Genomic DNA, 24,507 nt, shown 5'->3' with positions numbered 1-24,507 from the left:
CTGTCTCTCACAGCCAGCACGACACTGGAGTATATACCGTAAGCAGGATGCTTCCATACATTATTTCATTTAATCCTCAAAATAATCAGTATTTTCATTTTGCACAGAAATAATCCTGGCAACACCCACTGAGCACTATGGTAGCTACCTTACATATGCCGCATCTAATCCTCCCTGAAAGCTGCCAGTGATCTATATTCCCATTTGCAGATGAAGAAATTAAGGTTCAGCAAGTAAGGGGTCAGAAGCCAGGTCCATCCAACTCCAAAGAATTTTGCAGATGGGCCAAGCCCGACAAGAGGCTCACCCATGGAAAACTACCTGAGCAACAGTACACCAGGGGTTCGGGTATAAAAATTTATTACACATACAGAATATTACCACTAACAAACGCAGACAGGCTAGGACACAATGGTACTGGAGGGAGGATGGCTAGCTCTTTGGAAAGTGAACAGGTTTGGGTGACTTGGAGCCTCATGCCACACGGATTGGCCAGTCAGACGGGAAAGCACATGCCAAACACCACGGGACGTCAGGGCATCGAGTGACTGCTCTGTGTGTCCAATGCCTTCCCATCTGATCTGGGGCTTCGAAGGATGCCACACCCAGAAGCAAGCAACTGAAGGAAAGGGGCTTCCTAAGGTGGCCCAGGCTTGTCTCTGAAGTCATGGCAACACCATTTTAAGCAATATGTTTAATTGGATGATTTCCACAAACTATACACGAAGTTTCTAACCATCACAATTCAGTGAAGTACAAAACATTAAGTTACAGGCTGTGGGAAGAGAAGGCAGCACCAATGGTGGCACCTTCCAGATCCCGGTTGGTCTAGGGGTAGGGGTAGGTTTCTTTTTAAACCGAGCCCCTCATTTCAATGTACAAAAGAATTACTCTGATCGATATTAAATTGTATTGAAAACAAAATGGACTAAAAAGCAAATACTACTCTATGTTGGGGTGAAAATGGGAGGAAAGAATGAGTCCTTCAAAGCAGGAGGGGAGACAGGTGAGGGAAGGTTCTGTGGCTGTGACCCCAGGTGGTCACTCACGCTGCTCCATTTTTACTTTTGGTGGTCTCAGGAAGGTCCTGTTCTTCTTCTCTTTCTTTCCTTTTGTATTTGCTTGGAAGTTTCGCCAGCTGTCCACACGACCATCTCGACTTTCCTAAGCACAGAAGAGGTTTGAGGTGAGGAAACCAGTTAGGGAAAGGAAGGGCCTGAGCCTGCTGTGCCATCCCCCTTGTAGCCCAGCTCGGCCCAGCCCAGTCCTCTGGAAGAATCCAAGAGTAGAACAGAGCAAGAGCTTTTCTGCCCCTTCCATGGGCCCAGGAAAGGGTCATACCACCCCTAGAAGGCAGGATAAGCCACAGGCTGGAAAGGAGGATGAGACGAATAATACTCATCACAACAAAGCCATTGTTTGCTGGGTACCTCTGGGCTAGACACTTACTGCACGCTATTCCTAACCCTCACAAAAAGCTGCGGTGTGTCGTGCTACTGGTATTTCACAAACGAAGACACCAGGGCTCAGAGGCTGCATCCTTTTCTCAAAGCCATCTGGCTCGCCAGCAGTACAGCCGCTCTTTCCCCCGGCACCTTCCTTCTGCCCCTTAAAACCTGGATGGAGGCGCAAAGCCAGCACAATGCCTGGCCAGCTGTGCTGGGAGGACCACTGGGATCCCTCCCCCTTACCGAGGGGCCTACTCATTTTCTCTCTCTCCATTCACTCAGTGGGACAGAAACAAAGCCATCATCGCTGGTTAGCCAATCCCTACCCTGAGTCCTAAATCTTACAGAAGATAAGACCAAATGTTGCTCAATTCAGGAAACTGGCTGAGCCCCTGAAGGATATAACCGGGATGTCAAAGAGGAATCAAGCCTTAAGTCTCTCTACAGGCAGGACATCAGGGTTACAAGAACCTCAGTTTCTAGTAACAGACCTCTAAATAGGGCGCTACTCCACGTTTACCCCCTAAATTAGAGGTGTAAACCATTGTTCCTGAGCCCACTTGGCAGCTGTGCCTATCATGCCCTTGCCAAGCTACGGAGCGCAGAGGTGGCTGAGCCAGGACTCAGTCCCCAAAGCCCCCGCTTTTCCCCACATAAGCCATTTCCCCGACTGTCCACCCCAGTCAGTCCTGGGAATGGCCAGGAATCAAGCTTCTATGCTGGGAAGTTTTCTTACTCTGGAATAAGAGTCCCTGGCCACCCTGGAAACTTACCTCAAAATTTTTCTGCCACTCCCTTTCTCGTTTGGCTTTTTCTTGAGCTTCAATCTCTTCTTCCCTTTGTCGCTTCCTAGGAGGAAAACCAGGCCATAGGATTTATATGATACTTGGAGACTGTGTTAACCATACAAGTTAGGCATTTCCCCACAGAAGCAAGCATATAAAGTAAACCAATTCCCTAGAGTTCTCCAAAGACGGCTGTCTGGAAAGGGCTCAAAGCACTGCACAAATGTCATTTTAAAACATGCAGATGAGACTGTGGGGCAAGATACAGATACCCCTGTCACAGAGATAGACAGACAAGGTCGTCAAAGCCCAGCCAACACTAATCGGAGGTTCCAGGGCCAGTCCCTGACAAAGCCATCTCAAGAACCCAGGCCACCTTACTTCAGTACAGTGACCATTACAATAGCAGAGGTTCTTGTTCAAGAGGATCTCTGGACAAAACCCTATCCTAAAACAAGGCCCTTTCACATAACCCCAACTAGCAAAACCTAGTTATTGCTAAACACCAATCAACAATACAAAATACATAAACTAAATTAACCTCAAGATTTCTGATGAGCAAAGGAAATCATACTTTCCGGCAATAAATCTGTTGTAAGTGATTACACTGTACAACACTACATACTCGCCAAAGCTGCAGCCACTAGTCACACAAAAGGCTCAGGCCTGACTAACTGCCTGCTTCACTCCAGGAAATCAGGAAGAAAACACACAGCACTCTTGATTATAAACTCCCTAAGGACAGGCCTATTCAATATTTCCCAAAAGTCAGAGAGAATTCCTTACCCTAGTGATTCAAAAGTTTGGCTGTTTCAGATAACTATTTTAGACAGTCTCTTAAACGATGTACTGTAACATAATTCCTTCATCAGGAAAATCTCCAAAGACCATCTTGGTTAATCTAGGTATTCAGACATGGCTTAAACGAATATACTAATATATACCTTTCATGCATCTCTTTGGCTTCTCTCTCTTTCCTTTTAATTTCCAGCTCAGCAAAGAGTTTCATGGTCTGTTTGTATACTGCTTGTTTGAACTACAAAAAAAATTAAGAAGAAAAGCAAAGTAAATATTTTACCAGCAATTTGAATCAAATATTTTTAGATGGAGCCCAGGACAAAAGCAAATTAGACCAGCAAGGAAAAAAGACTCTCCAGAGAGAACCACTTCAGGATGCTGGCTCTCTCCTGGGAGATAAATAACACATCCTCCTATGAGCTCTTTCCACTTTCACCATTCAGATGATACAGAGGAGCCTTGCTCTGGTAAAAAGCACCAATAAGAGAAAAAAAAAATTTTACCCACTTATCACAACCATTGAAATTTTGGAGGGCCCTTTCCTCCAAAGAACTTCCAAAAATAACTTTCATTCTTTCTTTTCACGCATATGTTATTATTAACTCTGAGCTAGGCACCAAGAGAGGTCCTGGAGATATGCAGGTGCTATCAGACTAGTCTCAGGAGTCTCCCGACTGTGGCAGAGCTACTAGTTGTCCCCTATCCTCGCCCCATGATGTGTTCTACCTTCTTGTACACTCCCTTATCTTAAAGCACATGGCCACCCAGCACAAAAGCCTGTATTTCCCAGGCTTCTCTGTAGCTAGGCGTGGCCATGTAACTTGTTTTCGCCAATGAGCTATAAGGAAAAGTGATGTAGCAACTTTCTGGAGTGTTCTTAGAGGGAGCACACTGATCCCTCCTGCCCTATTCCTCTATCCTGCTGTTTGTACATGGGTGAGGTGATGACACATCCTGGACTGTGAGATTGGAGGCAACACACTTGTTGGCAGAGCCACAGAAAGGAGGACACTGAGTCCTTGAGGGACACGCAGTCCAGCAGCCATCTTCCCAAAGACTACTACACAGGAGAGAAAAAAGCCACCGACTTGTTCAAACCACTGTCATTTGGGGTCTCAGTTGTATGCAGCTGAGCTTATATTCTGACTCTTACGTTGGCAGAAACAGGTAACACAGCATTAGATAGAAAACAAAACTCTTATCTTTAAAACTTTTTCCCCCAAATATAAAGTATTTTAAATATACAAAGAAATATAAAAAATAACCCATCATCCAGATTTCATACGATTTATATCCTAAAATCAGAGACACTGGAGCAAGAGTGACATATGGAAAAAAGGGGAAGTAAAGGAATCCCCAAATTACTGTCACTTCTCTTTAATACTGATACCTGCCAGGCACTGCTCAATGAAAGCAATGCTGACAAACTCCAGCCCCTAATAATGACAAACATCAAAGAGGTGAAGGAATCTGTAAAGAATATTTCAATATTTTTAAAAGCTCCTGGATGAACAGTTTCTGGTGATTTTAATTTTTTATATTTTTCTGCTTTTTCCAAATTTTCTATCATTAGCATGTGTTCCTTTATAAGCAGGAAAAAAAGACAACTAAAAAAAGTTAAGGTTCTTAACAACTTAGGAGGAGCAAGGAATATTTATAAGAGGGTCTTCAGAAAAGACTAAAAAGGATAATTAAAGGGAAGGGAAAGTAGGGCTGAGGAGAAAAAAACTAAAATACTGGAATGGAGTAAACCCAAAACAAGTGGCTAGTGGAAAAGACGGCCTAACAGTTCTCAAGCAGTGTTACCAAACAGAAGAGGGGACCAGTTGCTGTAACTAAAATCACTGATGGAAGAAGTTGATAGGAAGTTTCCCTAGTAAGACAGCCGCTCCTCTATAAATCTTTTAAAATAAGCATGTGGTTTAAGTTATTTATTGACCTAACTTGAGGCAAGATAAAGATGACTTAAAATTTTTCAGGCTAGTGAGGCAATCAGACACAAATATGTAAGTAGAATCTCTCTCTTAACCAATCTCCACTGAAGAACCCACGGGATTAACAGATGCTCGGGGACTTCCCTGGTGGCGCAGTGGTTAAAATCCGCACTCTCAATGCAGGGGGCCCAGGTTCAATCCCTGGTCAGGGAACTAGATCCAACATGCATGCCACAACTAAGAGTTTGCATGCCACAACTAAGGAGGCCGCAAGCTGCAACTAAGACCTGGCGCAAATAAAAATTAAAAAAAAAAAACAAAAAACAGATGCTTGCCATTTCCCTGGAAGCACATTATTACCTGCAGCACAATTGGGTACCCGTGGCTGTAGACAGCTGTTTGCCAAGAGTCATTTGTGGTTGCTCCCAAAGCTGTCTATCCCAGTTGCAATTACTACTGTACTTATGTGATTTAAACATCACAGAAATTGATCAGTGTGGTTATAAAAATAAATGCTTGTTGGTTCTTTTAAAACTAAGTGGAATGCTTTAGAAAGAGTCAAACACAAGTCCCTAAAAATAACTGCTGTTGAATTAGGTACAGGTGAGACATCTGGAAAAGACTGAAAAAACAATCTAGGATTCTGCTCTTGCTTTGCTTCACAGGTACCTAAGTTTTCAGTGTTCTTCAAAAGAAATTAAAAGCAGAAACTATGGATAATGCTCTGTGTATTTTATAAAATAAAGTCAACTGCGAACTCCAATGAGCAGACAAACCCTCAAAGGGAAGGCCATAGCCCTATGTCCAAAAAAACGTGGATTTTTCAAAAAGGAGAATGAATATACATTTTAATATTTTAAGTGAAAATGTTTCTAGCATGTATGCAGCATTCCTTAAGCTTCCCTCTCTTTAACCCACCAATCAGTGAACCCATTCACACAAGATGAGGTGGTTTTTCCCATATTTAACTCACCAGCTCAGGATCATCCTCCTCCACATTTGTAGGCTTTCCTTCCTTCTTTAATTGCTTTTTTCGCTCTTTCACCTAAAAAGAATTTTTTTCCATCAAAAAATGAGCACTCATACTTTGAGAATATCCATTAAGCTGCACACATAGAATATGTGCACTTTTCTACAGGTATTAACAAAAGCTTTGCATTGAAAAAAGATGAGCCACTCCCCTCCCCTCCAAAACAGCAACACAATCAAAGAAAACTAGGAGCCAGGGGTCCTTTCTCTAACCTCATCTAAAATCCAACACAAGGGGACCAGCTGGGGAGTTGTCCCCAACTTATCAGATCCTAGGCCAGATCCAAAGAGCCTTTGATACACTGAACAGCTTATGCATTTATCTTTCATGGCTTGTGGTTATGTGTTTATAGCAAAAAAAAAAGTACATTTGTCAAGTTTTAAAGAAGCTACAGAATTTGCAGCATCAAATAGGATTGTTTTCTGGCATTTCTACAATGGCATTCTGGATAATTTTCACTGTGAAACCTCCTTAAACCAACGATATTCACAACACATTAACTGATGTTTTCACCACTTTGGCCACCATTGAGATTCCCCCCAAAAATAAATATATCCATTCAAAAAAGAATGACATTACTCCATTAAATTACCATTCAGTCCGGCAAAAAGCCAAGTGCCTTCCAAGCTCAGAAAGGCCCTACTGCCACCCTGTGGTCAGAAAGCCTGAGGGCGGCTCCTTTACACGCAAAATACAGAGGAAGGGTAACTATCACAATAATTCAGGGACAAATTGTCGGGTTCTTTTCTGGTTTCTACCAGAATTTGGCCCTCAAATTCCAACACATGACCAGCAAGACACAGTTATGGCAGTCTGTCTCTTCTTTTTACTCATGTCCCTCATCTAAATTGGCCTCATTACTATTATTGGTTATACAGTTGTTACAGATTCCAAAGCTCTTCAAAGAAAAGGTCACATCCATATTCACTCCCAACTGAAACTGCTCTTATAAAACAGCCTCAAGATTCTTGCCCTAGCAAGTAAAAAATTAAAACAAAGACCTTTCTTACCTCAAGGAAGCTATCTTAACATTTCCCACCACTCGGGAGATTTAGGTAATGGAAAAAAATAAAGACAGCTAAAACTGAATTTATTTCAATTGAGTCCTTCCCAACCCTATTATTCATACAGACATGTATCTCGTCCTGTTTTTTTTTAAATAGTTACTCATATCCCCTTGCCAGCCTTTCTCAAGCCCTTGTTTCAACCCTTTCACAGAGACAAGAATAAAAGTCCAGGGTTAAGCACACCATGGCTGCTCCACTGTTCCACTTTCAGAATGGGGTACTGCGATGAGACAGCAAGAAAAACCCTCTTTCCACAACAAGGGACTGCTAGGGAAAGAGGTAGGAGCAGCGTCCTGAGCTCTAGGAGTGAATGCCAGATTCAGGCACGCACTGTTCATGACCACCACAGCGAAGTGGTGGAGACCACAGGAGCAGTCAGGCCAGTCAGGCCAGTCAGGCATTGCTATGTTAATGTTAACATTTACCCTCCTACAAGGCAAGGCGCCCAAGGCTTACTAATACTTCCTGTAAACACAGCAGCACTATAAATACTTACGGTGTGTTCCACGTATTCTTTTCCTGCCTGAATTACATCCAGGGCCCTCTTCTTTTGTTCCTGATCCAGTAGCAACTTGTAAGCTTTGTCCACAGCTAATGCAAAACATTGAAATTAACTGTTTCTGCAAACACCCTCTCAAAGTCTGAACTATACTCAGGCAGTGTAAATGGACTTGTGCCGTCTAAAAGCATTCCCTACTTTGTTAAATTATTTACTGTTTTTAAACTGATTTAAAAACATACAACTACAGCAATGATTTTCCTTGAGAGCCTTGGAAAAAAATTAAATATATGCTCAAGGTTAAATACACCACATCTAGATTTAACTCAGTGATCAAATTCTTCCAATTATTTTTTATGTTCAAAGGAAAAAAATGATCCTATGCAGTAACAATCTTTGTTGGCACATAAAAGTTTTAACAAACCAAAGTTAAGGTCTATTTCTAAACAGCAACATTCTGCTTTGAATGACAACCGTTCTACTGAAAACCACAGCTTCTTCATGACCAGAAGACAAAACTGTAACATTCTTTTCTTGATCCAGGACTAGGAACAGTTAGTCCCGAGCACTGACAATATGTTTCTCAGAAGCAGGTAAATATACAAATACCTTCAAAAGCCTTTTGTGCTCTGTCAGCATCATCTTGATTTTTGTCAGGATGCACCAATATGGATAACTATAATAAGAGAAAAGATAGCTTTGTCAATAAGAGGAACATTTAGTAACTCTTCACCTGCACTGTGCCTCTTTACAACCAAAAGCTCTTATTAGGGCAAAAACTGCCAGCCAGAAGCATTTTTTAAAAATTAATAAATATCATAAAATGCCCAGAAGTGTTAGTCCTTAATAAAATTCAAGTACCAACAGGTAACTGCACAGATGGAAAACATTTATTTGAGAACAAATGTAAGCCAAGCATTATGAAGATGTTGTCATAATTTGGGAGGGGGAAGGAAAGAACAAAAAGTACCAAGTTCCTTTTATGTTTCTTATACGGAGCACTAGAGAGGATTAAACAGGTCTGAGATATCATCTCTTTCTTAAAAGAACTTCTAATATAGAGCAGTGGCTCTCAGTTCTGGCTGCGTTCCAACCCTGTGAAGATTTTTAGGAATACAGAGGTCTACTTTCCAGCCTGAGACCTTCTGAATCAGTCTCCGGCATCTGTACTTTTTAAACCTCTACTAGACTGGGTATCAGATGATAGTAAGGAATTAGTGTTAATTTGTTAGGTGTGACAAGTAGTTATGCAAGAAAATGTCCTTTTTTTACTTTGGTGGGATAACTGCTTAAGTACTTAGGGGTGAAGTATCATAGTGTCTGTAACTTACAGTTCTGCCAAAAATACATATATAGTTAATGAAGGGAACTGTTGCATATAGATGGTGAATATATGGGCTTTCATTGCTTTATTCTTTCTTTTTAAAATATAACGAAAATTTCTTATAACAAAAAGTTAAAAAGCAAAAACCTCCATAGGTGATCCTTTCAGACAGCCAGGGTTAAGAACCACTGACCTACTATCACCGACAGACAGAAACAGTTTGAACAAAGGGACTGTGCTCGGGGATGACATCAAGTAGGGATCTACTGCTAAATCCAGCATTACTGGAGCCAAAATCCTGCGTCCCAATTTCAACTTAGATCACCTGCTAGCTGTGAGACCTTGAGCAATTCACTTGATCTATCTCCGCCTCAGTTTCCTCCTCTCTAAGTGGGACAATACTGTATACCTATATCTCACTGGGTTGTTGTAAGGATGAAATGAGATAATGAGTAAAGAACTTAGCATACTAACACACACTGGCAACAGCTAGCACATGAAGAGGACATACCATAGGCCAAGACCTACTCTAAGTGCGTTAGGTGTGTTGCCTCATTCAAATCCTTATAAAAACCCCAGGGGCAACCACCATCATTACATGCATTTTACAAACGAGGTAACAGGGCACAGGAAGGTTGAAAGTAACTTGCCAGCGCTCACACTTCTTGTAAGAGGTACAGCCAAGACAGAAACTCAAGTCATACAGCTCCAGCACGTACACTCTTAACTATTAGGCTCTATTAATGACTAAATAAGAATTCTTATTGAGTTCTTCGTATAGCTACATAAATAGTCTAAAAGTTTTGACTATGAATTTGAATGATTGCTTATTGAATTGGGAAAGATTTCTAATGCATTACATTAGAAAACTTGATATTTTAGAAGAAGGGGAAAAAGTTGAATACAACTGCAGAGAAGAAGTCAGGAAGCAAAAAAGCTATAAAGTTATATAATGGGAAATGACTGAGTAGGCAAAGATAAAAACACCTTGGCTTAATAGTAGATCAGAAGATGATTATGAGTCAGCAATGTGGAGGCAATGACTGTATTGAAAAAGCAAGCCTAACACTGGATATTAACAAGTCTGTCATGCAGGAGCTGAGAAATATATTCAGCACTGGTCAGGCCCTATTAAAATATGAAGTATATAAAAGATATAAGTTGAGGAAAGTTTAAAAAAAAAGACATGAAATATATAGAAAATCCAACTTGCAAAGACATTACAGGGAGTATGATTATTCAACTCATAGAAGAAAAGGCTGGGGGGGTTAGCTTTCAAAACTGGAAGAGTGTTTTAAAAGGCTACTATAGGGCTTCCCTGGTGGCGCAGTGGTTGAGAATCCGCCTGCCAATACAGGGGATACGGGTTCGAGCCCTGGTCTGGGAAGATCCCACATGCCGCAAAGCAACTGGGCCCGTAAGCCACAACTACTGAGCCTCCGCGCCTGGAGCCTGTGCTCCGCAACAAGAGAGGCCGCGATAGTGAGAGGCCCGCGCACCGCGATGAGGAGTGGCCCCCGCTCGCCGCAACTAGAGAAAGCCCTCGCACAGAAACGAAGATCCAACACAGCCAAAAGTAAATAAATAAATAAATAAATTTAAAATTACCTTTCTCTTAAAAAAAAAAAAAAAAGGCTACTATAAAACTCTACAGCTTGAGTTATTAAATATTAGAATGGGCAAGAATCAGAGGTTGTGGATCTCCTTTCCTAGAGAACTTTCTGAAAGCACTCTATATTAAACCAGGTATCTTTTGAGTATTCATATAAGTTTGCAAAAGATAAAATTATTGAGGAATAGAACTTTAAAAATAAAATCACTTAACACTGTTAAATGAACTTAAAAATAAAACACTGTTATGAATCTCCTAGAAGCCAGGGGATTTGATAAGTATGACACCATGTAAGCTCTACTACTCTACCTTGTACTTCTCTCTCTTAATTAAGGAACTGGAGAGATTCTATTTGGATGTAAAATTCATCCTATTCACAGGTAAGCTATGGTCATTAAATTATTTAAGATTTGTATGTCACTGTAAGTTTTTTTTCAGAGTTACATAGCCTTAAAAAAAAAAAAAAGATTAAATTTTGGCCCAAAAGTCATAACAGAATGTCCTCATAATAACCCTCAAGTCCTAAGAGAATCATGTGCTCAATACATTTTTAAAAGGTTCAAATTCCACCTATTACAGGAATATAGTATCATACCTGCCGAAACCTCTTTTTTATTTCTTCATCTGTCACTTCAGGATCTATCTGAAGAACCTGGAAGAATCAAAATCAAAACTGTAAAAGAGATTAAAAGAATTTATAGATTTAAGAGATGCCCAATAATTATACATTTTATAATCAGCATCTAGAACAGTACTCAGCATTCTAGAACAGTACCTAGCATACAGTTCTAAAAAATGTTCAAGAAATATAAATGAGTAAACCAGTAACAGAATAATAGCTATAGTGTTTCAGGGTTCTCAAATTAATTCAGTGGTTTCTTTCACTCCATCAGAAAAGTAATAAATTACCCTACACCCAGGGACGTGTTTACAGACCATGAGAAAAATGTTGCCTTTCTCCTTCATTATTAAGAAAAGTACCCACCCTCTACTTACCTTTGCAAATGTGGAGAAAGTATAGCAACTCAACGTGAAAATAATTAGGCTGGCTACCTGATTTTTTTTTTTTTTTTAATGAGTGAGAACTGCAGATCTTCAAATAAAGCCCCCCCCCCACAGCTGATTTTCATCTCAATCAAGAAATGTCACTTGGCTCCACGTTATAATTTACATGGCTCAACAGTTCTCAACCCAGAGTGGAAATCTGAGAGCAATGCCAGGGGTTCACTCTAGGAAAGTCTGATTCCAGCTCAGTAGAACTTAGTAGAATTGGGTACGGCCAAATGACAGCAAAATCTGTATTTTTTGAGCAACACTGTTTTAAAGATAAGTTTTATCATTCTTCTCCAACCCTGGGTATACTGGTGTTGACATTCGTCATCAAGGATTCTGATTCCCTCACCACAAAAACACACATTCATTCAAACATTTACATAGCAGCTACTACCTGCTGAACATGCTGCTATACACTAGAAATGCAAAGATAAATAAGCAGGAGAAACATTTTTTTAAATTACCATATAATAAAAGTTTTTCAAAGAAGGCTTTATTATAAGACATACAATTAAACCAGAGGATTTCAGAGTGTAGTCCATGGATTCAACATAGCACCTAACATTTATGTACTTAGTATTCAAGGTGTGAAGAAGGTGCTGAAGGGCAGAGGGTAAGAAGGTCTGTTAGAAATTCAGAAAAGCAGGCCCCACTTCAGTGTGACTGAATCAGAATCAACATTTCAACAAGATCCCCAGGTGATCTGAATCATATTACAGTTTGAGATGCACTGGTAAGGGATGATGACAGAGGTCAAAAATAAGTGCACTTGAAGTTAATAGAACTGACGATCAGTTATTAAAGGGGGCAAAGAGGAAAAAAAAAAAAGTAAGAAATCTTGAAAAATACACTCCAGGGGCTTCCCTGGTGGTGCAGTGGTTGGGAATCAGCCTGCCAGTGCAGGCGACACGGGTTCGAACCCTGGTCCGGGAAGATCCCACATGCCGCAGAGCAACTAAGCCTGTGCGCCACAACTACTGAGCCTGCGCTCTAGAGCCCGCGAGCCAGAACTACTGAGCCGCATGCCACAACTACTGAAGCCCATGCCCCTAGAGCCTGTGCTCCGCAACAAGAGAAGCCACCGCAATGAGAAGCCCGCGCACTGCAACGAAGAGTAGCCCCCGCTCGCCACAACTAGAGAAAGCCCGTGTGCAGCAACAAAGACCCAACGTAGCCAAAAATAAAATAAATTTATAAAAAAAAACAAAACATACCAGAGAAATTAAAACTGAAAAGTAATCTGCCAAGCTTAGTCAGATGTTTACAGAGTCTTAGAAAAACTTGACAACAAGTAATGTCAAGATTTATAGCAAGCTTTCAACACATTCAAACAGCCCACCTACAGCAGCAGTTATTGGTAGGCCATGAAGCTGAATCACCCCTGCATTCAATAGACTTTTGAAGGTTACTACAAGAGCATACCCATTCTCAAATGTCAGGCATACAATTGGGGGTGAGGGAAAAGGAAGAACTTTAAAACAAAGACTTTTCAAGAGTGAGTGCGCCCCATCATATCTTCCCCAGGGAGAAAGGAACCGGGGAAAAGTCACTCAAAAGGAAAAATGCAGCCACATAAGATTTACAGACAAAGGGAGGTAACTGTACATACACAAATATTCAGAGGAGAACCCTACCTTTCCTTGGTTCTGGGGAAAAGGAATGTACTAGAGCAAACTAAAGTCCAGCAAACCCAACAAGGTATTCAAAATGAATGTGAAAGGATGGAAATCATCCCACCTTCACACACAAAAAAAAGCCTCAATAAAGCTATAGCCTAGAACTAATCATGCCAAATGTAATTCATAAACCTTGACTGGTTCCCAGGTTAAAAAATAAAATAGCTAAAATTGAGATTTTTTTTTAGGACAATTGGAGTCATTGGAGTGTAGACTTCACGCCAGATGATGTTGCTGAACTGCAGTAATGTGGTTTTTCCTAGGTGTGGTAATGGTGTTGTGGTTATGTCGAAATGTGTTCTTGTTTTGAGGAGATGCATGTTAAAGTACTTAGGCATGAAGCATCAATGTCTGCAGCTTACTTTCAGATGATTTGGCAAAAATGAAGAGGGTACGTATAAATATACACAAACACACACACATCAAAAGTTATTTTTCCAAGGGTCATATCATATGTGTACTGATCACTAGCAACATATATTCACTGAGTGCCTTCAAAGCTAGCTAATCCGACTCCTTTTCTATCATTAAGAGTTGGAGTTGCCATATGTGGCCATGAAACACAGTGAAGACAATGGGCCTATACCTGCGGTCCAAACCCCTTTGAAGCCAGTTTTATACATTCAGTACAAACTTATGGAGCACCTGGGATTGCTAGATCCTGTGCTCACTACTGTTCTCATAGAATTTAAGGTCCACAAGGGAAGGAACAGACAAGTCACAATTCTTACCAAAATGATAAATACCATATAACCAATATGGCTCTAAGGAAGCACACAGGTCTGTTCAGGTTCTTGGAAGATTTTTCCGAACTTCCACTGTGTCTCAGGCTTTGGGGATACTGCAAAGAAAAATCCACAGTCTTGGACCTCAGAGAGTTAATAAATCATCACACAGAAACAAAAATGCTTGACTGTGGCATTTATATAAGTTCCTGAACTCAAATAAACCGCCATAGTGTCCTTTAGGATCTTCTGCTTGAAAGAGGAATCCAGTCTTAGGTCACAACTGAACTCTCTGACCTGTTAATAATGTGCAAGTTCCAGAATCCTGTGAGATAAATACCTTTCTTCCCAATGTGCTAAACAAGATAAACAGAAAACGAAGTCTGTGGTGCTGCCTTCTGGGGCTTTAAAGTTAAACAGAAGGACTTCCCTGGTGGTCCAGTGGTAAAGAATCCACCTTACAATGCAGGGGACACGGGTTCGATCCCTGGTTGGGGAACTAAGATCCCACATGCCGCAGGGCAACTAAGCCCGCGCCACAACTACTGAGCTCGTGCACCTCAACTAGAGAGCCCGCATGCCGCAAACTACAGAGCCCACGTGCCCTGGAGCCTGCGCGCCACAACTAGAGAGAGAAAACCTGCACTCCACAACTAGAGAGAAGCCCTCGCGCCGCATCCCGCCTGCTGCAAAAATAAATAAAATAAATAATAAATAAAATCTTTATAAAAAATAAAGTTAAACAGAAAAAAGGAACATGAAAAAGGCAGGACTGAGCAGGTGCACAGGTTCATCTAAGCTTATGGAAGGAAGTAGGGGAGGGCCCTTAACCTAAGAACAATTGTAGAATGCATAAAAAAGATGTTTAGAAAATGGCTGAAGGTTAGAAATGCATCCAAATAGTGCAGTGATGGCAGGAAGGGGGGGAAAATGCCCCCTGGATTAGGATTCCTGTAATAAGACCCATCAGAGTCCCTTTTCTACCTGCTGCTCAGGAAGATGGTATATAGGACAACTACTCACGTTTCAATTTATAGCCAAGAGGACAGCTATTACTGCATCACTTCTCCTTACTAGGAAAAAACCAGTCTGCTTACCTCTGGAGAAAAGTCTGATTCATTTAGATGTCCCAGTAGTTGTTGCATGAAAAAACAGAAGTTACTGATTTCCTAAATTGCTAGGAACACCTAGCTTGGTGGGGAGGATGCTGGACCCTGACTTAGGGTCAAAAACCAACTTTGTAAGAAGACAACTGGCGGGGGCTTGGGGCTAAATTAGGAGTTTGGGATTAACAGATACACACTACCATATATAAAACAGATAAACAACAAGCACCTACTATATGGCACAGGGAACTATATTCAATACCTTGTAATAACCTATAATGGAAAAGAATCTGAAAAAGAATACACACACACACACACGTATATATAGTATAACTAAATCACTTTGCTGTATACCTGAAACTAGCACAACATTGTATACCAACTATACTTCAATTAAAAAAAAAAAAAAAAGACAATGACACCCATCCTATAAAGTGGCCAGCATATTTGTATGAAAGAGAAAAGACAAAAGTTCTAATGGACAGTCATGGAGCCCTGCTCACTCAAACACAATCTGGCACCTCCCCAGGTTTGTCAACCTTACCATATTCTTTACACATTCAAACACACTTCCGGGGAATTCCCTGGTGGTCCAGTGGTTAGGACTCCGAGCTCTCACTGCAAACTGCCCGGGTTCAATGCCTGGTCAGGGAACTAAGACCCCACATGCCATGCGGCGAAAAAAATAAATAAAATTAAAAAACAAACACACTTCCTATAATCAGGACAGGAGCTATAGGGCAGTGAGTTCCACTTCCAGACCACATTAACTGGTAGGACAGTAAAATCCTAGCATTCATACTGGTCCCAACAATCTGTTACTCCTCATCAACAGATCTCCACAGGAAACACTAATTATCTTAAATAAACAGGTAAGTTATATGATCATGTGCCCCCTTTTCACAGTACATACTATCTCAATTTAAAAATACGACTAGGGACTTCCTTGGTGGTACAGTGGATAAGACTCCATGCTCCCAATGCAGGGGGCCGGGGTTCGATCCCTGGTCTGGGAACTAGATCCCATATGCATGCTGCAACTAGGATTTTGCATGCCACAACTAAGGAGCCCGCTTGCCTCAACTACAGACCCAGTGCAACCAAATAAATAAATATTAAAAATATATATATATGACTAAACAGAAAGGACATACCATCAAATTCTTTATCACCTTTCAAACATATTATCTCCCCCTACGCCCTCCCCAAAATCATATCTAAATGCTCTTTAAGCTTTTCATCTTCCTCTTCCCTTTCAAATATGTTAAGTGGGGCCAGGCGAAGTAGACATCTACTTTGGGTGAGGAGTCAAGATGGCCCAGAGCGGAGTGTCAGAGCCCATCTGAGACAAAGAAGACAGTAACCACACGAGGAGTGTCGGCTAGTCATGTGGTGCTGGAACCCAAACAGGGTGAGAAGAGCATCCACAGAGGGGTAACTTGACATAAAGTGCCAAAGTGGGTTGAGGAGGGCATCTCCATGGACAGGTGGCCTGCCATAGGGTGTCAGAACCTAAGCAGGGTGAGACTGTCAATACGGGAGGGCACAGGGTGCAGGAGCCCAAGCAAGGACATATCCACAAAGCCCAAGCCTAGCATGGGGTGTGGAAGCCTGTGCCTGGTGAGGTGGGTGCCCATGTAGGAGAGCATCCAAAGTAACAGGGCAGCCCAACTTGAGGTGTAGGAGCCCAAGTACAACTGGCAGAGAGTTGGAACGTGAGCAGAGTGAAGAGGACCTCCATGCAGGGGGCGCCTGGAGTGTGGAGTCAGAACGCAATAAAGATGAGGAGGGTGTTCCCAGAGGAAGGCAGCCTGACACAGGGTGTCAAGACCAGAGCAGGTAGGAAGGAAGCATGCCTGCTTGGTGGGGAGGCTGCTAGAGCCCAAGAGGGACGAAGAGAGCTCTTGGCGGTGGAGGGCAGGCACAGGGAGGCAGAGCCAGGTAAGAAACATACCCACACCAAAGGGTGACCCAGCACTGGAGTTTAGAGTTCAGGTGTGGGGAGAAGGGTTTTTGCACAGTGAGGCAACCCGGTGTTGGTGTCAGAGTGAAGCAGGGTGAGGAGGTCATTCACATGAGGGAAGGAATGGCAATGGGAGATCGAGATCAGATTCATACAGGAGGATCAATTAAGTAAATATATATATTAAAGACAGTGGGAGCCAGATTTCTCAGAGAAGGGAACTATGAACATGGAAAGAAAAAAAACCCTAGAATAAACGCTGTGATGTTGGATTGAACTTTTATGTAATACATGTATGTGTATGTACACACACACACACACACACACACACACACACACACACACACACTCCTTAGCTCTGTCTACCAATAGGGTCTGGGAGTAGTGACATCCCAATGGCAATGGGTATACCTAGCATCCAAATCTTGATTTCTAAATATCATTCTTCAGTAAAAGGAATCAGAACTCCTCAAAGAAATGGTTAATTCCAGGCTGGGTCAGGAGAAGTACAAGAGTGCCTAGTAATCAAAGAATGATGAAGACATATCAAAAAGACAGAAAAGGCTTAAAAGTAACCTACTGGTCAAATTTGGGACATTTGAGCATCGAAATAAGTAATATCAAATTATAACCCATTGAATAAAATAGGAAACCCCAAGTCTATACTGACAAATGAATAAACTGAAACTTTGATAAGGACAGTATATTCACACATTCTCAAAGTACCTCCTCATAAAACACTTATCAATTACAAAGGAGAAAAAAGTTAACTTCATGAAGAAACCTAGTAGGCACCTCTTTAAGTGATCAAGTAATATCATTAATAACAGGATAAATCAAAATCATGTACCACTTTACAGGTTACAAAGAGAAAAATGCAGTACCACTTCTATGCGTTTCCTGTCAACACTGCATAAACTGAATCTAATGTGAAGAAACATCAAACAAACTCAAGTTGAGAAAGATGCTACAAAATAACTGGCCTGTAATCTTCAGAAATGCCAAGGTCACTAAAGTCAAGGAAAGACTGAGGAACTATTCCAGATTGAGGGAGACTAATGAGACATGACAACTAAATGTAACAGAGATTCCAGACTGGATCCTTTTGCTATAAAGGACATCATTGAAACAATTAGCTAGTTTGAATGGGGTCTGAGGATCATATAGTAAAATAAATGCATCAACATTTATTTCCTGGTTTTGACTGTTATATTGTGGTTCAGTAGGAGAATGCTGTTCGTTGGAAAATACACTAAAGTATTTCAGGGAGATGGGGTGTCATATTGACAACTTACTTGCAACCTTTCTGCAAATCTGAGATTGTTTTAAAATGAAAAATATTCTTGAAAAATTCCTCAAAAAAACAGAAACAATTGGTGAATCTTGAAAATACTATACTAAGTGAAATAAGCCAGACATAAACAGACAAACATTGTTTGAGGCACCTGGAATAGGCATTCATAGACAAAAAGCAGAATAGAGCTTACCAGGGGTTGGGGGTAGGAGGACTGGAGAGTTATTGTTTTATGGGTTTGAAGTTTCAGTTTGGAATGATGAAAAACTTCTAGAAATGGAGAGGGATGATGATTGCACAACACTGTGAATGTACTTAATGCCACTTAACTGTATGCCTAAAAATGGTTAAAATGGTTAATTTTACGTTATGTATACTTTACCACAATAAAATGAAGTGGAGAAAAGGTTTTTTTATATAAGTGCTCAATAAGTGTTTTTTATAAGATGTAACAACATTCATTTCAAAGTTATTTATAATTGTGACAATTAGAAACTAGTTTAATTATCGTACAATAAAGGAATTGTTGAAATAATAATTGAGACTTTAAAAAGTGTATATGGGCTTCCCTGGTGGCGCAGTGGTTGAGAATCTGCCTGCCAATGCAAGGGACACGGGTTCAAGCCCTGATCTGGGAAGATCCCACATGCCACGGAGCAGTTGGGCCCGTGAGCCACAATTACTAAGCCTGCGCATCTGGAGCCTGTGCTCCGCAACAAGAGAGGCCGCGATAGTGAGAGGCCCGCGCACCGCGATGAAGAGTGGCCCCCGCTTGCCACAAATAGAGAAAGCCCTCGCACAGAAACGAAGACCCAACACAGCCATAAATAAATAAATAATTAAATAATTAAAAATATTTTAAAAAGTGTATAAAAATAGTTTATGTAACAATATAGCATTTAAAATAGCATGGGAATAGGGCTTCCCTGGTGGCGCAGTGGTTGAGAATCTGCCTGCCAATGCAGGGGACACGGGTTCGAGCCCTAGTCTGGGAAGATCCCACATGCCGCGGAGCAACTAAGCCCGTGAGCCACAACTACTGAGCCTGCGCATCTGGAGCCTGTGCTCCGCAACAAGAGAGGCCGCGATAGTGAGAGGCCTGCACACCGCGATGAAGAGCGGCCCCCGCTTGCCGCAACTGGAGAAAGCCCTCGCACAGAAACGAAGACCCAACACAGCCAAAAATAAATAAATAATTAATTTAAAATGAATATCTGCTTATAAATAAATAAATAAATAATTATGGGGAGGAATAATATTTAAAAAAATAAAATAAAATAGCATGGGAATAGATAACTAATAAGAATCTGCTGTATAAAAAATAAGTAAATAAAATAAAATTCAAAAAAATAAATAAATAAAATAAAATAGCATGGGGCTTCCCAGGTGGTGCAGTGGTTGACAATCTGCCTGCCAATGCGGGGGACACGGGTTCGAGCCCTGGTCCGGGAAGATCCCACATGCCGCGGAGCAGCTGGGCCCGTGAGCCACAATTACTGAGCCTGCGTGTCTGGAGCCTGTGCTCCGCAACAAGAGAGACCACGATAGTGAGAGGCCAGCGCACCACGATGAAGAGTGGCCCCCGCTTGCCACAACTAGAGAAAGCCCTCGCACAGAAACGAAGACCCAACACAGCCATAAATAAATAAATAAATAAATAAATAAATAAATAAATAAATAAATAAAAATATTTTTAAAAGCGTATAAAAATAGTTTATGTAACAATATAGCATTTAAAATAGCATGGGAATAGATAACTAATAAGAACCTGCTGTATAAAAAATAAATAAATAAAATAAAATTCAAAAAAAAAATAAATAAAATAAAATAGCATGGGGCTTCCCAGGTGGCGCAGTGGTTTAGAATCCGCCTGCCAATGCAGGGAACACAGGTTTGAGTGCTGGTCTGGGAAGATCCCACATGCCTCGGAGCAACTAAGCCCGTGTGCCACAACTACTGAGCCTGCACTCTAGAGCCGGTGAGCCACAACTACTGAAGCTTGCACGTCTAGAGCCCGCGCACCACAACAAGAGAAGCCACCGCAATGAGAAGCCCGCACACCCAACGAAGAGTAGCCCCAACTCGCTGCAACTAGAGAAAGCCCATGCGCAGCAACGAAGACCCAACACAGTCAAAAATTTAAATAAATAAATAAATAAATAAATAATTTATATATTAAAAAAAAACTTTAAAAAAATAAAATAAAATAAAACAGCATGAACTGCATGACCCTCTTTGTTTCTAAATAAAACTAAAAACAGTTGGAGCATAAACAGGTGTTTTCTTAGGTACGATTATACATGATTTTTATTCTTGCTTTTTCTATATTTCTAATTTTTATTAGAAATATGATTTACTTTTATAATCAGGAAACATTTAAAGTTATAAAACTAAGGAAGCAAAAAAAAAAAAAAAACTAAGGAAGCTAAAAAGTGTATTTGCTTGTCTATAATCTTGTGAACATTTTTGGGTTGTTAGGTTTTTTTTATTGTGGTAAAACAGAAAAGTTTTAACAAACAAATTAAATCAAAGACCCTAAATTTACCAAGGCTAGCTATTCCTTCACATTTGAAAATAAATCCATATATATTTGGGTTACTAAAAGATGAGAGCAAGCTCTGCTCACAATAAACCACCAAAGTTCAACTTCAACTATGCATAGTACAAATTAGGTGTGTGTTCCGAGGTAAGCCTGCCTGCAGCTATGTAAAGCTCCCTATCAAGGGCCACAGCAACATCAGATACCTCACCTCAAATGGGTTCAAATTGAAGTAGGAGGAACCAGGACGAGTCAATCTTTCAATCTGATTTTTGGACGTTAGAACTGAATCTCTCTTCTCTATTTGTTTCACCTAAAATAAAGGGGATAAAAACCTCATTAGTAAAGCTCAGTAATGAACTCTGAATTGTCATCTTAACAAGCAACTCACAGACATGTTCAGTAAACATTTATTTGCGTGTCTACACGTTCAAGGTATTTTGCTAAACAATTTGAGAAATAATTACAACAGCTACCATTTACTGAATTTTAATATAATGTAAAAACTTTACAGGTGTTTATTCCCCTCAACAATCCTATATGGTAGGTACCACTATTATCCCCATTTCGCAGATAAGAAAACTGAGAGTTAGGTCAACTGACTTGTAACCAGCCAACCTGTAAACCAGATTTTTTCCCAATCACCCAATTTATAAACCAGAATTTTAAGCCCAACAGTTTGACGCCAGAGCAAGGCAGCAAGAAGATTCAAAAATAAATAAATCACAGCCACTGCCTTCAAAGAGCTTCCCCTCTAATGATGAACGATATACTTGTGAATGTTCACATTAATTTACAACTTTTTAAGAAAGGAAAAATACAATTACACTGAAATGTACACTAAAAGCAGCATTAAAAAAGTGTGTGGGGGGGGCTTCCCTGGTGGTGCAGTAGTGGAGAATCTGCCTGCCAATGCAGGGGACATGGGTTTGAGCCCTGGTCTGGGAAGATCCCACACGCCGCAGAGCAGCTGGACCCGTGAGCCACAATTACTGAGCCTGCGCGTCTGGAGCCTGTGCTCCGCAACAAGAGAGGCCGCGATAGTGAGAGGCCAGCGCACCGCGATGAAGAGTGGCCCCCGCTTGCCACAACTAGAGAAAGCCCTCGCACAGAAACGAAGACCCAACACAGCCATAAATAAATAAAATAAATTAAATTAAATTAAATTAAACGTTTAAAAAAAAAAAAGTGTGTGGGAGGGAGCAAATAACTCCGCCTTTCTAACTTTAATAGAAAAATCCCTGACCTGAACACAATGCTAAGGAGAACAAGCACCAGGTAGTCCCAAGAAAACATCCTCGGTGCCACTGTCAGAACTGAAATTTTAGTTGGAACGAATTTCTGGCATGTTATATATACCATCTTTATTTCTATGGCCAAAATGCATTTGGAAAGGATCTCAGTAACATAAAAAGCTAATCCATTTCAGCATCTTCCCTCTTCACTCTTTTGTAAAATAGCACGCCCCTCCCCCCACTCTCTTTTTCCCAGACTCATTTTTCCTCATAGCACTTATCACTACCTGACAGTATATTGTACATCTATTCATTGTTTATCCTTCTCAATAGAATGAAAGCTCTATGAAGACAGGATTTTTCTCTCTGTTGTTCACTACCATTTCTCCAGGACCTAAACAGTACACTAGATCATATCAGGTGCTCAATAAATATTAGTTAATGATGATTAAAGGGTCCTCCTTTAGACACTTTCTCTCATTAAATTAAACAAACCAGGATTGCTTTTTTTTTTTTAAACTAAGAAAGAGTAATTAAAACAAGTTCCACTATAACTGCTGAGTACTCATGAGAAGCCAGTAAACTGGTAGCAGTGCATTAACACTTTCAAGTGAATTAGACATTTTGAAAGCACAGACTATAAATGGACATACTAATTTGTTTTTAAACTTAATATTTTGGAGAAACTACTATGTAACAAGCACTGTTACAACTACCAGAGATAAAAGATGAATGTGACATGGTGCTTAACTCTCGGTAACTCACAGCCAGGTGGGGAGCAACTCCATTCCTCAAATCCATGCCAACCTAAAGAGGTCCACTTTCAGCCTTGTTTTAACTCTTACAAAGATACTTCTGCTTTATATCTCATGAAACTTTCTTAAACATTAAACCCTTTAACCCTCATTAAAACTCTTGTTTTAATATTACCTTTCGTTCTACAAACGTGGAAATTGAGGACTGCCAAATCAATGGCTTGAAAGAATTCTGTCACAGTCATGTTAACTGCCTTGCACGAATCCAATCCGAGGTCCTCTGACTCCAAAACCCATTCTTTTCTTTCATTTATTTATTCACCCATTTATTCATTCATTCGTTTACTCAACAAATATTTATTAAGCAACTACTATGTACTAGGCTCTGGAGATGCGATAGTAAACGAGGCTCACACCAAACTTACTCCCTCCCAACATGATACCGAGTTGTCATCTGCTCTAAGACCCAGCACAAATTATCTCACCTCCCTAAACCTCAGGTTTGTCATCTGTAAAAGGGAGATAATGACTACACGGCAAAATGCACAGTGCCTAGCGTTCGCTAATGGCAGAAATAACTACCAGGAAAACTCACTACAGATAACTAAGAGTACAGAGTGCTTCCGTTGATAATAAAAACGGGGGCCAAGCCGGTTAAGTCGTCCCCAGAAAGGCCCAGCCTCCCGGCCGCTGCCAGCCCCCGACTACGCGGACCTGGGGAACTCTGCGCGCGCCCAAGCACTTCGTTGGCCACGATCGCCGCCTCCACGCAGACGCCGGACCCCCCGCCCCTTTCTGTCGTCCAGGGGATCTCCGCGCCGCAATATCAGGAAGACACGCACGCACACTCCCGAAGCCCCCACCGCCCCAAAGGCCAGACAGGAGGGGCTGCCCAACGGTCCAGGCCAGAAGGACGACTGCCTTCGCCCGCTGGGAGCGTAGCCCCATTGGGGTCGCCCCGTTGCCGCCATCCCTCACTCTGTGTTCACCTCACTGTAGAAGGTCATAAATGCCTCCTCCGTGCTGCCGCCGCCACCCGAAGCCCCGCTCTCTCCTGGAGCCGCCATTTCCCCGGCCCAGCCACCATGTGACTCTTCTGCGCAAGCGCTACCTCACGTCTTCTTACAGGTCCGCCTCTCCCCCTTGTGACTCTTAAAGGGCTCGCAGCCCAGCCAGACACCTCCAATCTAAGTAAACTCTTCTTTAAACTGAGGTTAAATACACGTGACATACAATTAACCATTTTAAAGTGAACAATTCTGTGGCCTTTAGTACATTCACAGTGTTGTGCAACCATCACCTCTATCTAGTTACAGAACAGTTGCATGGCCCCAAAAGGATACCCGGCACCTAATCAACATTTCGTACCCATATTTCCCAACCCCTGGCAACAACCAATCTGTGTATTGTCCCGATGGACTTACTTATTCTGGACACTTCATATAAATGCAGTCATACAACATGTGACCTTTCGTGTCTGGCTTCATTCACTTAACATAATGTTTTCCAGGTTCATTCAAGGTATAGCATACATCATTACTTCATTTTTTTTTTTTTTAATTTCTGAGATACTCTGGTTTCTCTTCAGATCATATAAATCTTTCGCCTTTTACTTCATTATTTTTTATGGCTGAATAGTATTCCATCACATGTGTATACCACAA

The 24,507-nt window shown here is 41.2% G+C and overlaps 1 protein-coding gene across 1 annotated transcript; it reads right to left on the bottom strand.

Annotated features, from left to right (window-relative positions):
• Positions 1-343: 343 nt before the first annotated feature.
• Positions 344-23,985, bottom strand: DNAJC8 (DnaJ heat shock protein family (Hsp40) member C8). Its single transcript, XM_082348720.1, has 9 exons — positions 23,833-23,985; positions 21,065-21,166; positions 11,093-11,149; positions 8,171-8,237; positions 7,559-7,653; positions 5,939-6,010; positions 3,178-3,269; positions 2,222-2,297; positions 344-1,164 (listed from the first exon to the last, which is right to left on the bottom strand). The coding sequence occupies exons 1-9, from the start codon at positions 23,908-23,910 to the stop codon at positions 1,042-1,044; spliced, it is 762 nt and encodes a 253-aa protein (XP_082204846.1). The 5' UTR covers positions 23,911-23,985; the 3' UTR covers positions 344-1,041.
• Between the last annotated feature and the right edge of the window lie 522 nt (positions 23,986-24,507).

Source organism: Balaenoptera borealis, assembly GCF_965194805.1.
Source record: "Balaenoptera borealis genome assembly, chromosome: 1".
In the NCBI taxonomy this organism is placed as follows: domain Eukaryota; kingdom Metazoa; phylum Chordata; class Mammalia; order Artiodactyla; family Balaenopteridae; genus Balaenoptera; species Balaenoptera borealis.
Note: the sequence above shows the minus strand (reverse complement) of the source record. Positions and strands in the feature narration are given on the sequence as shown.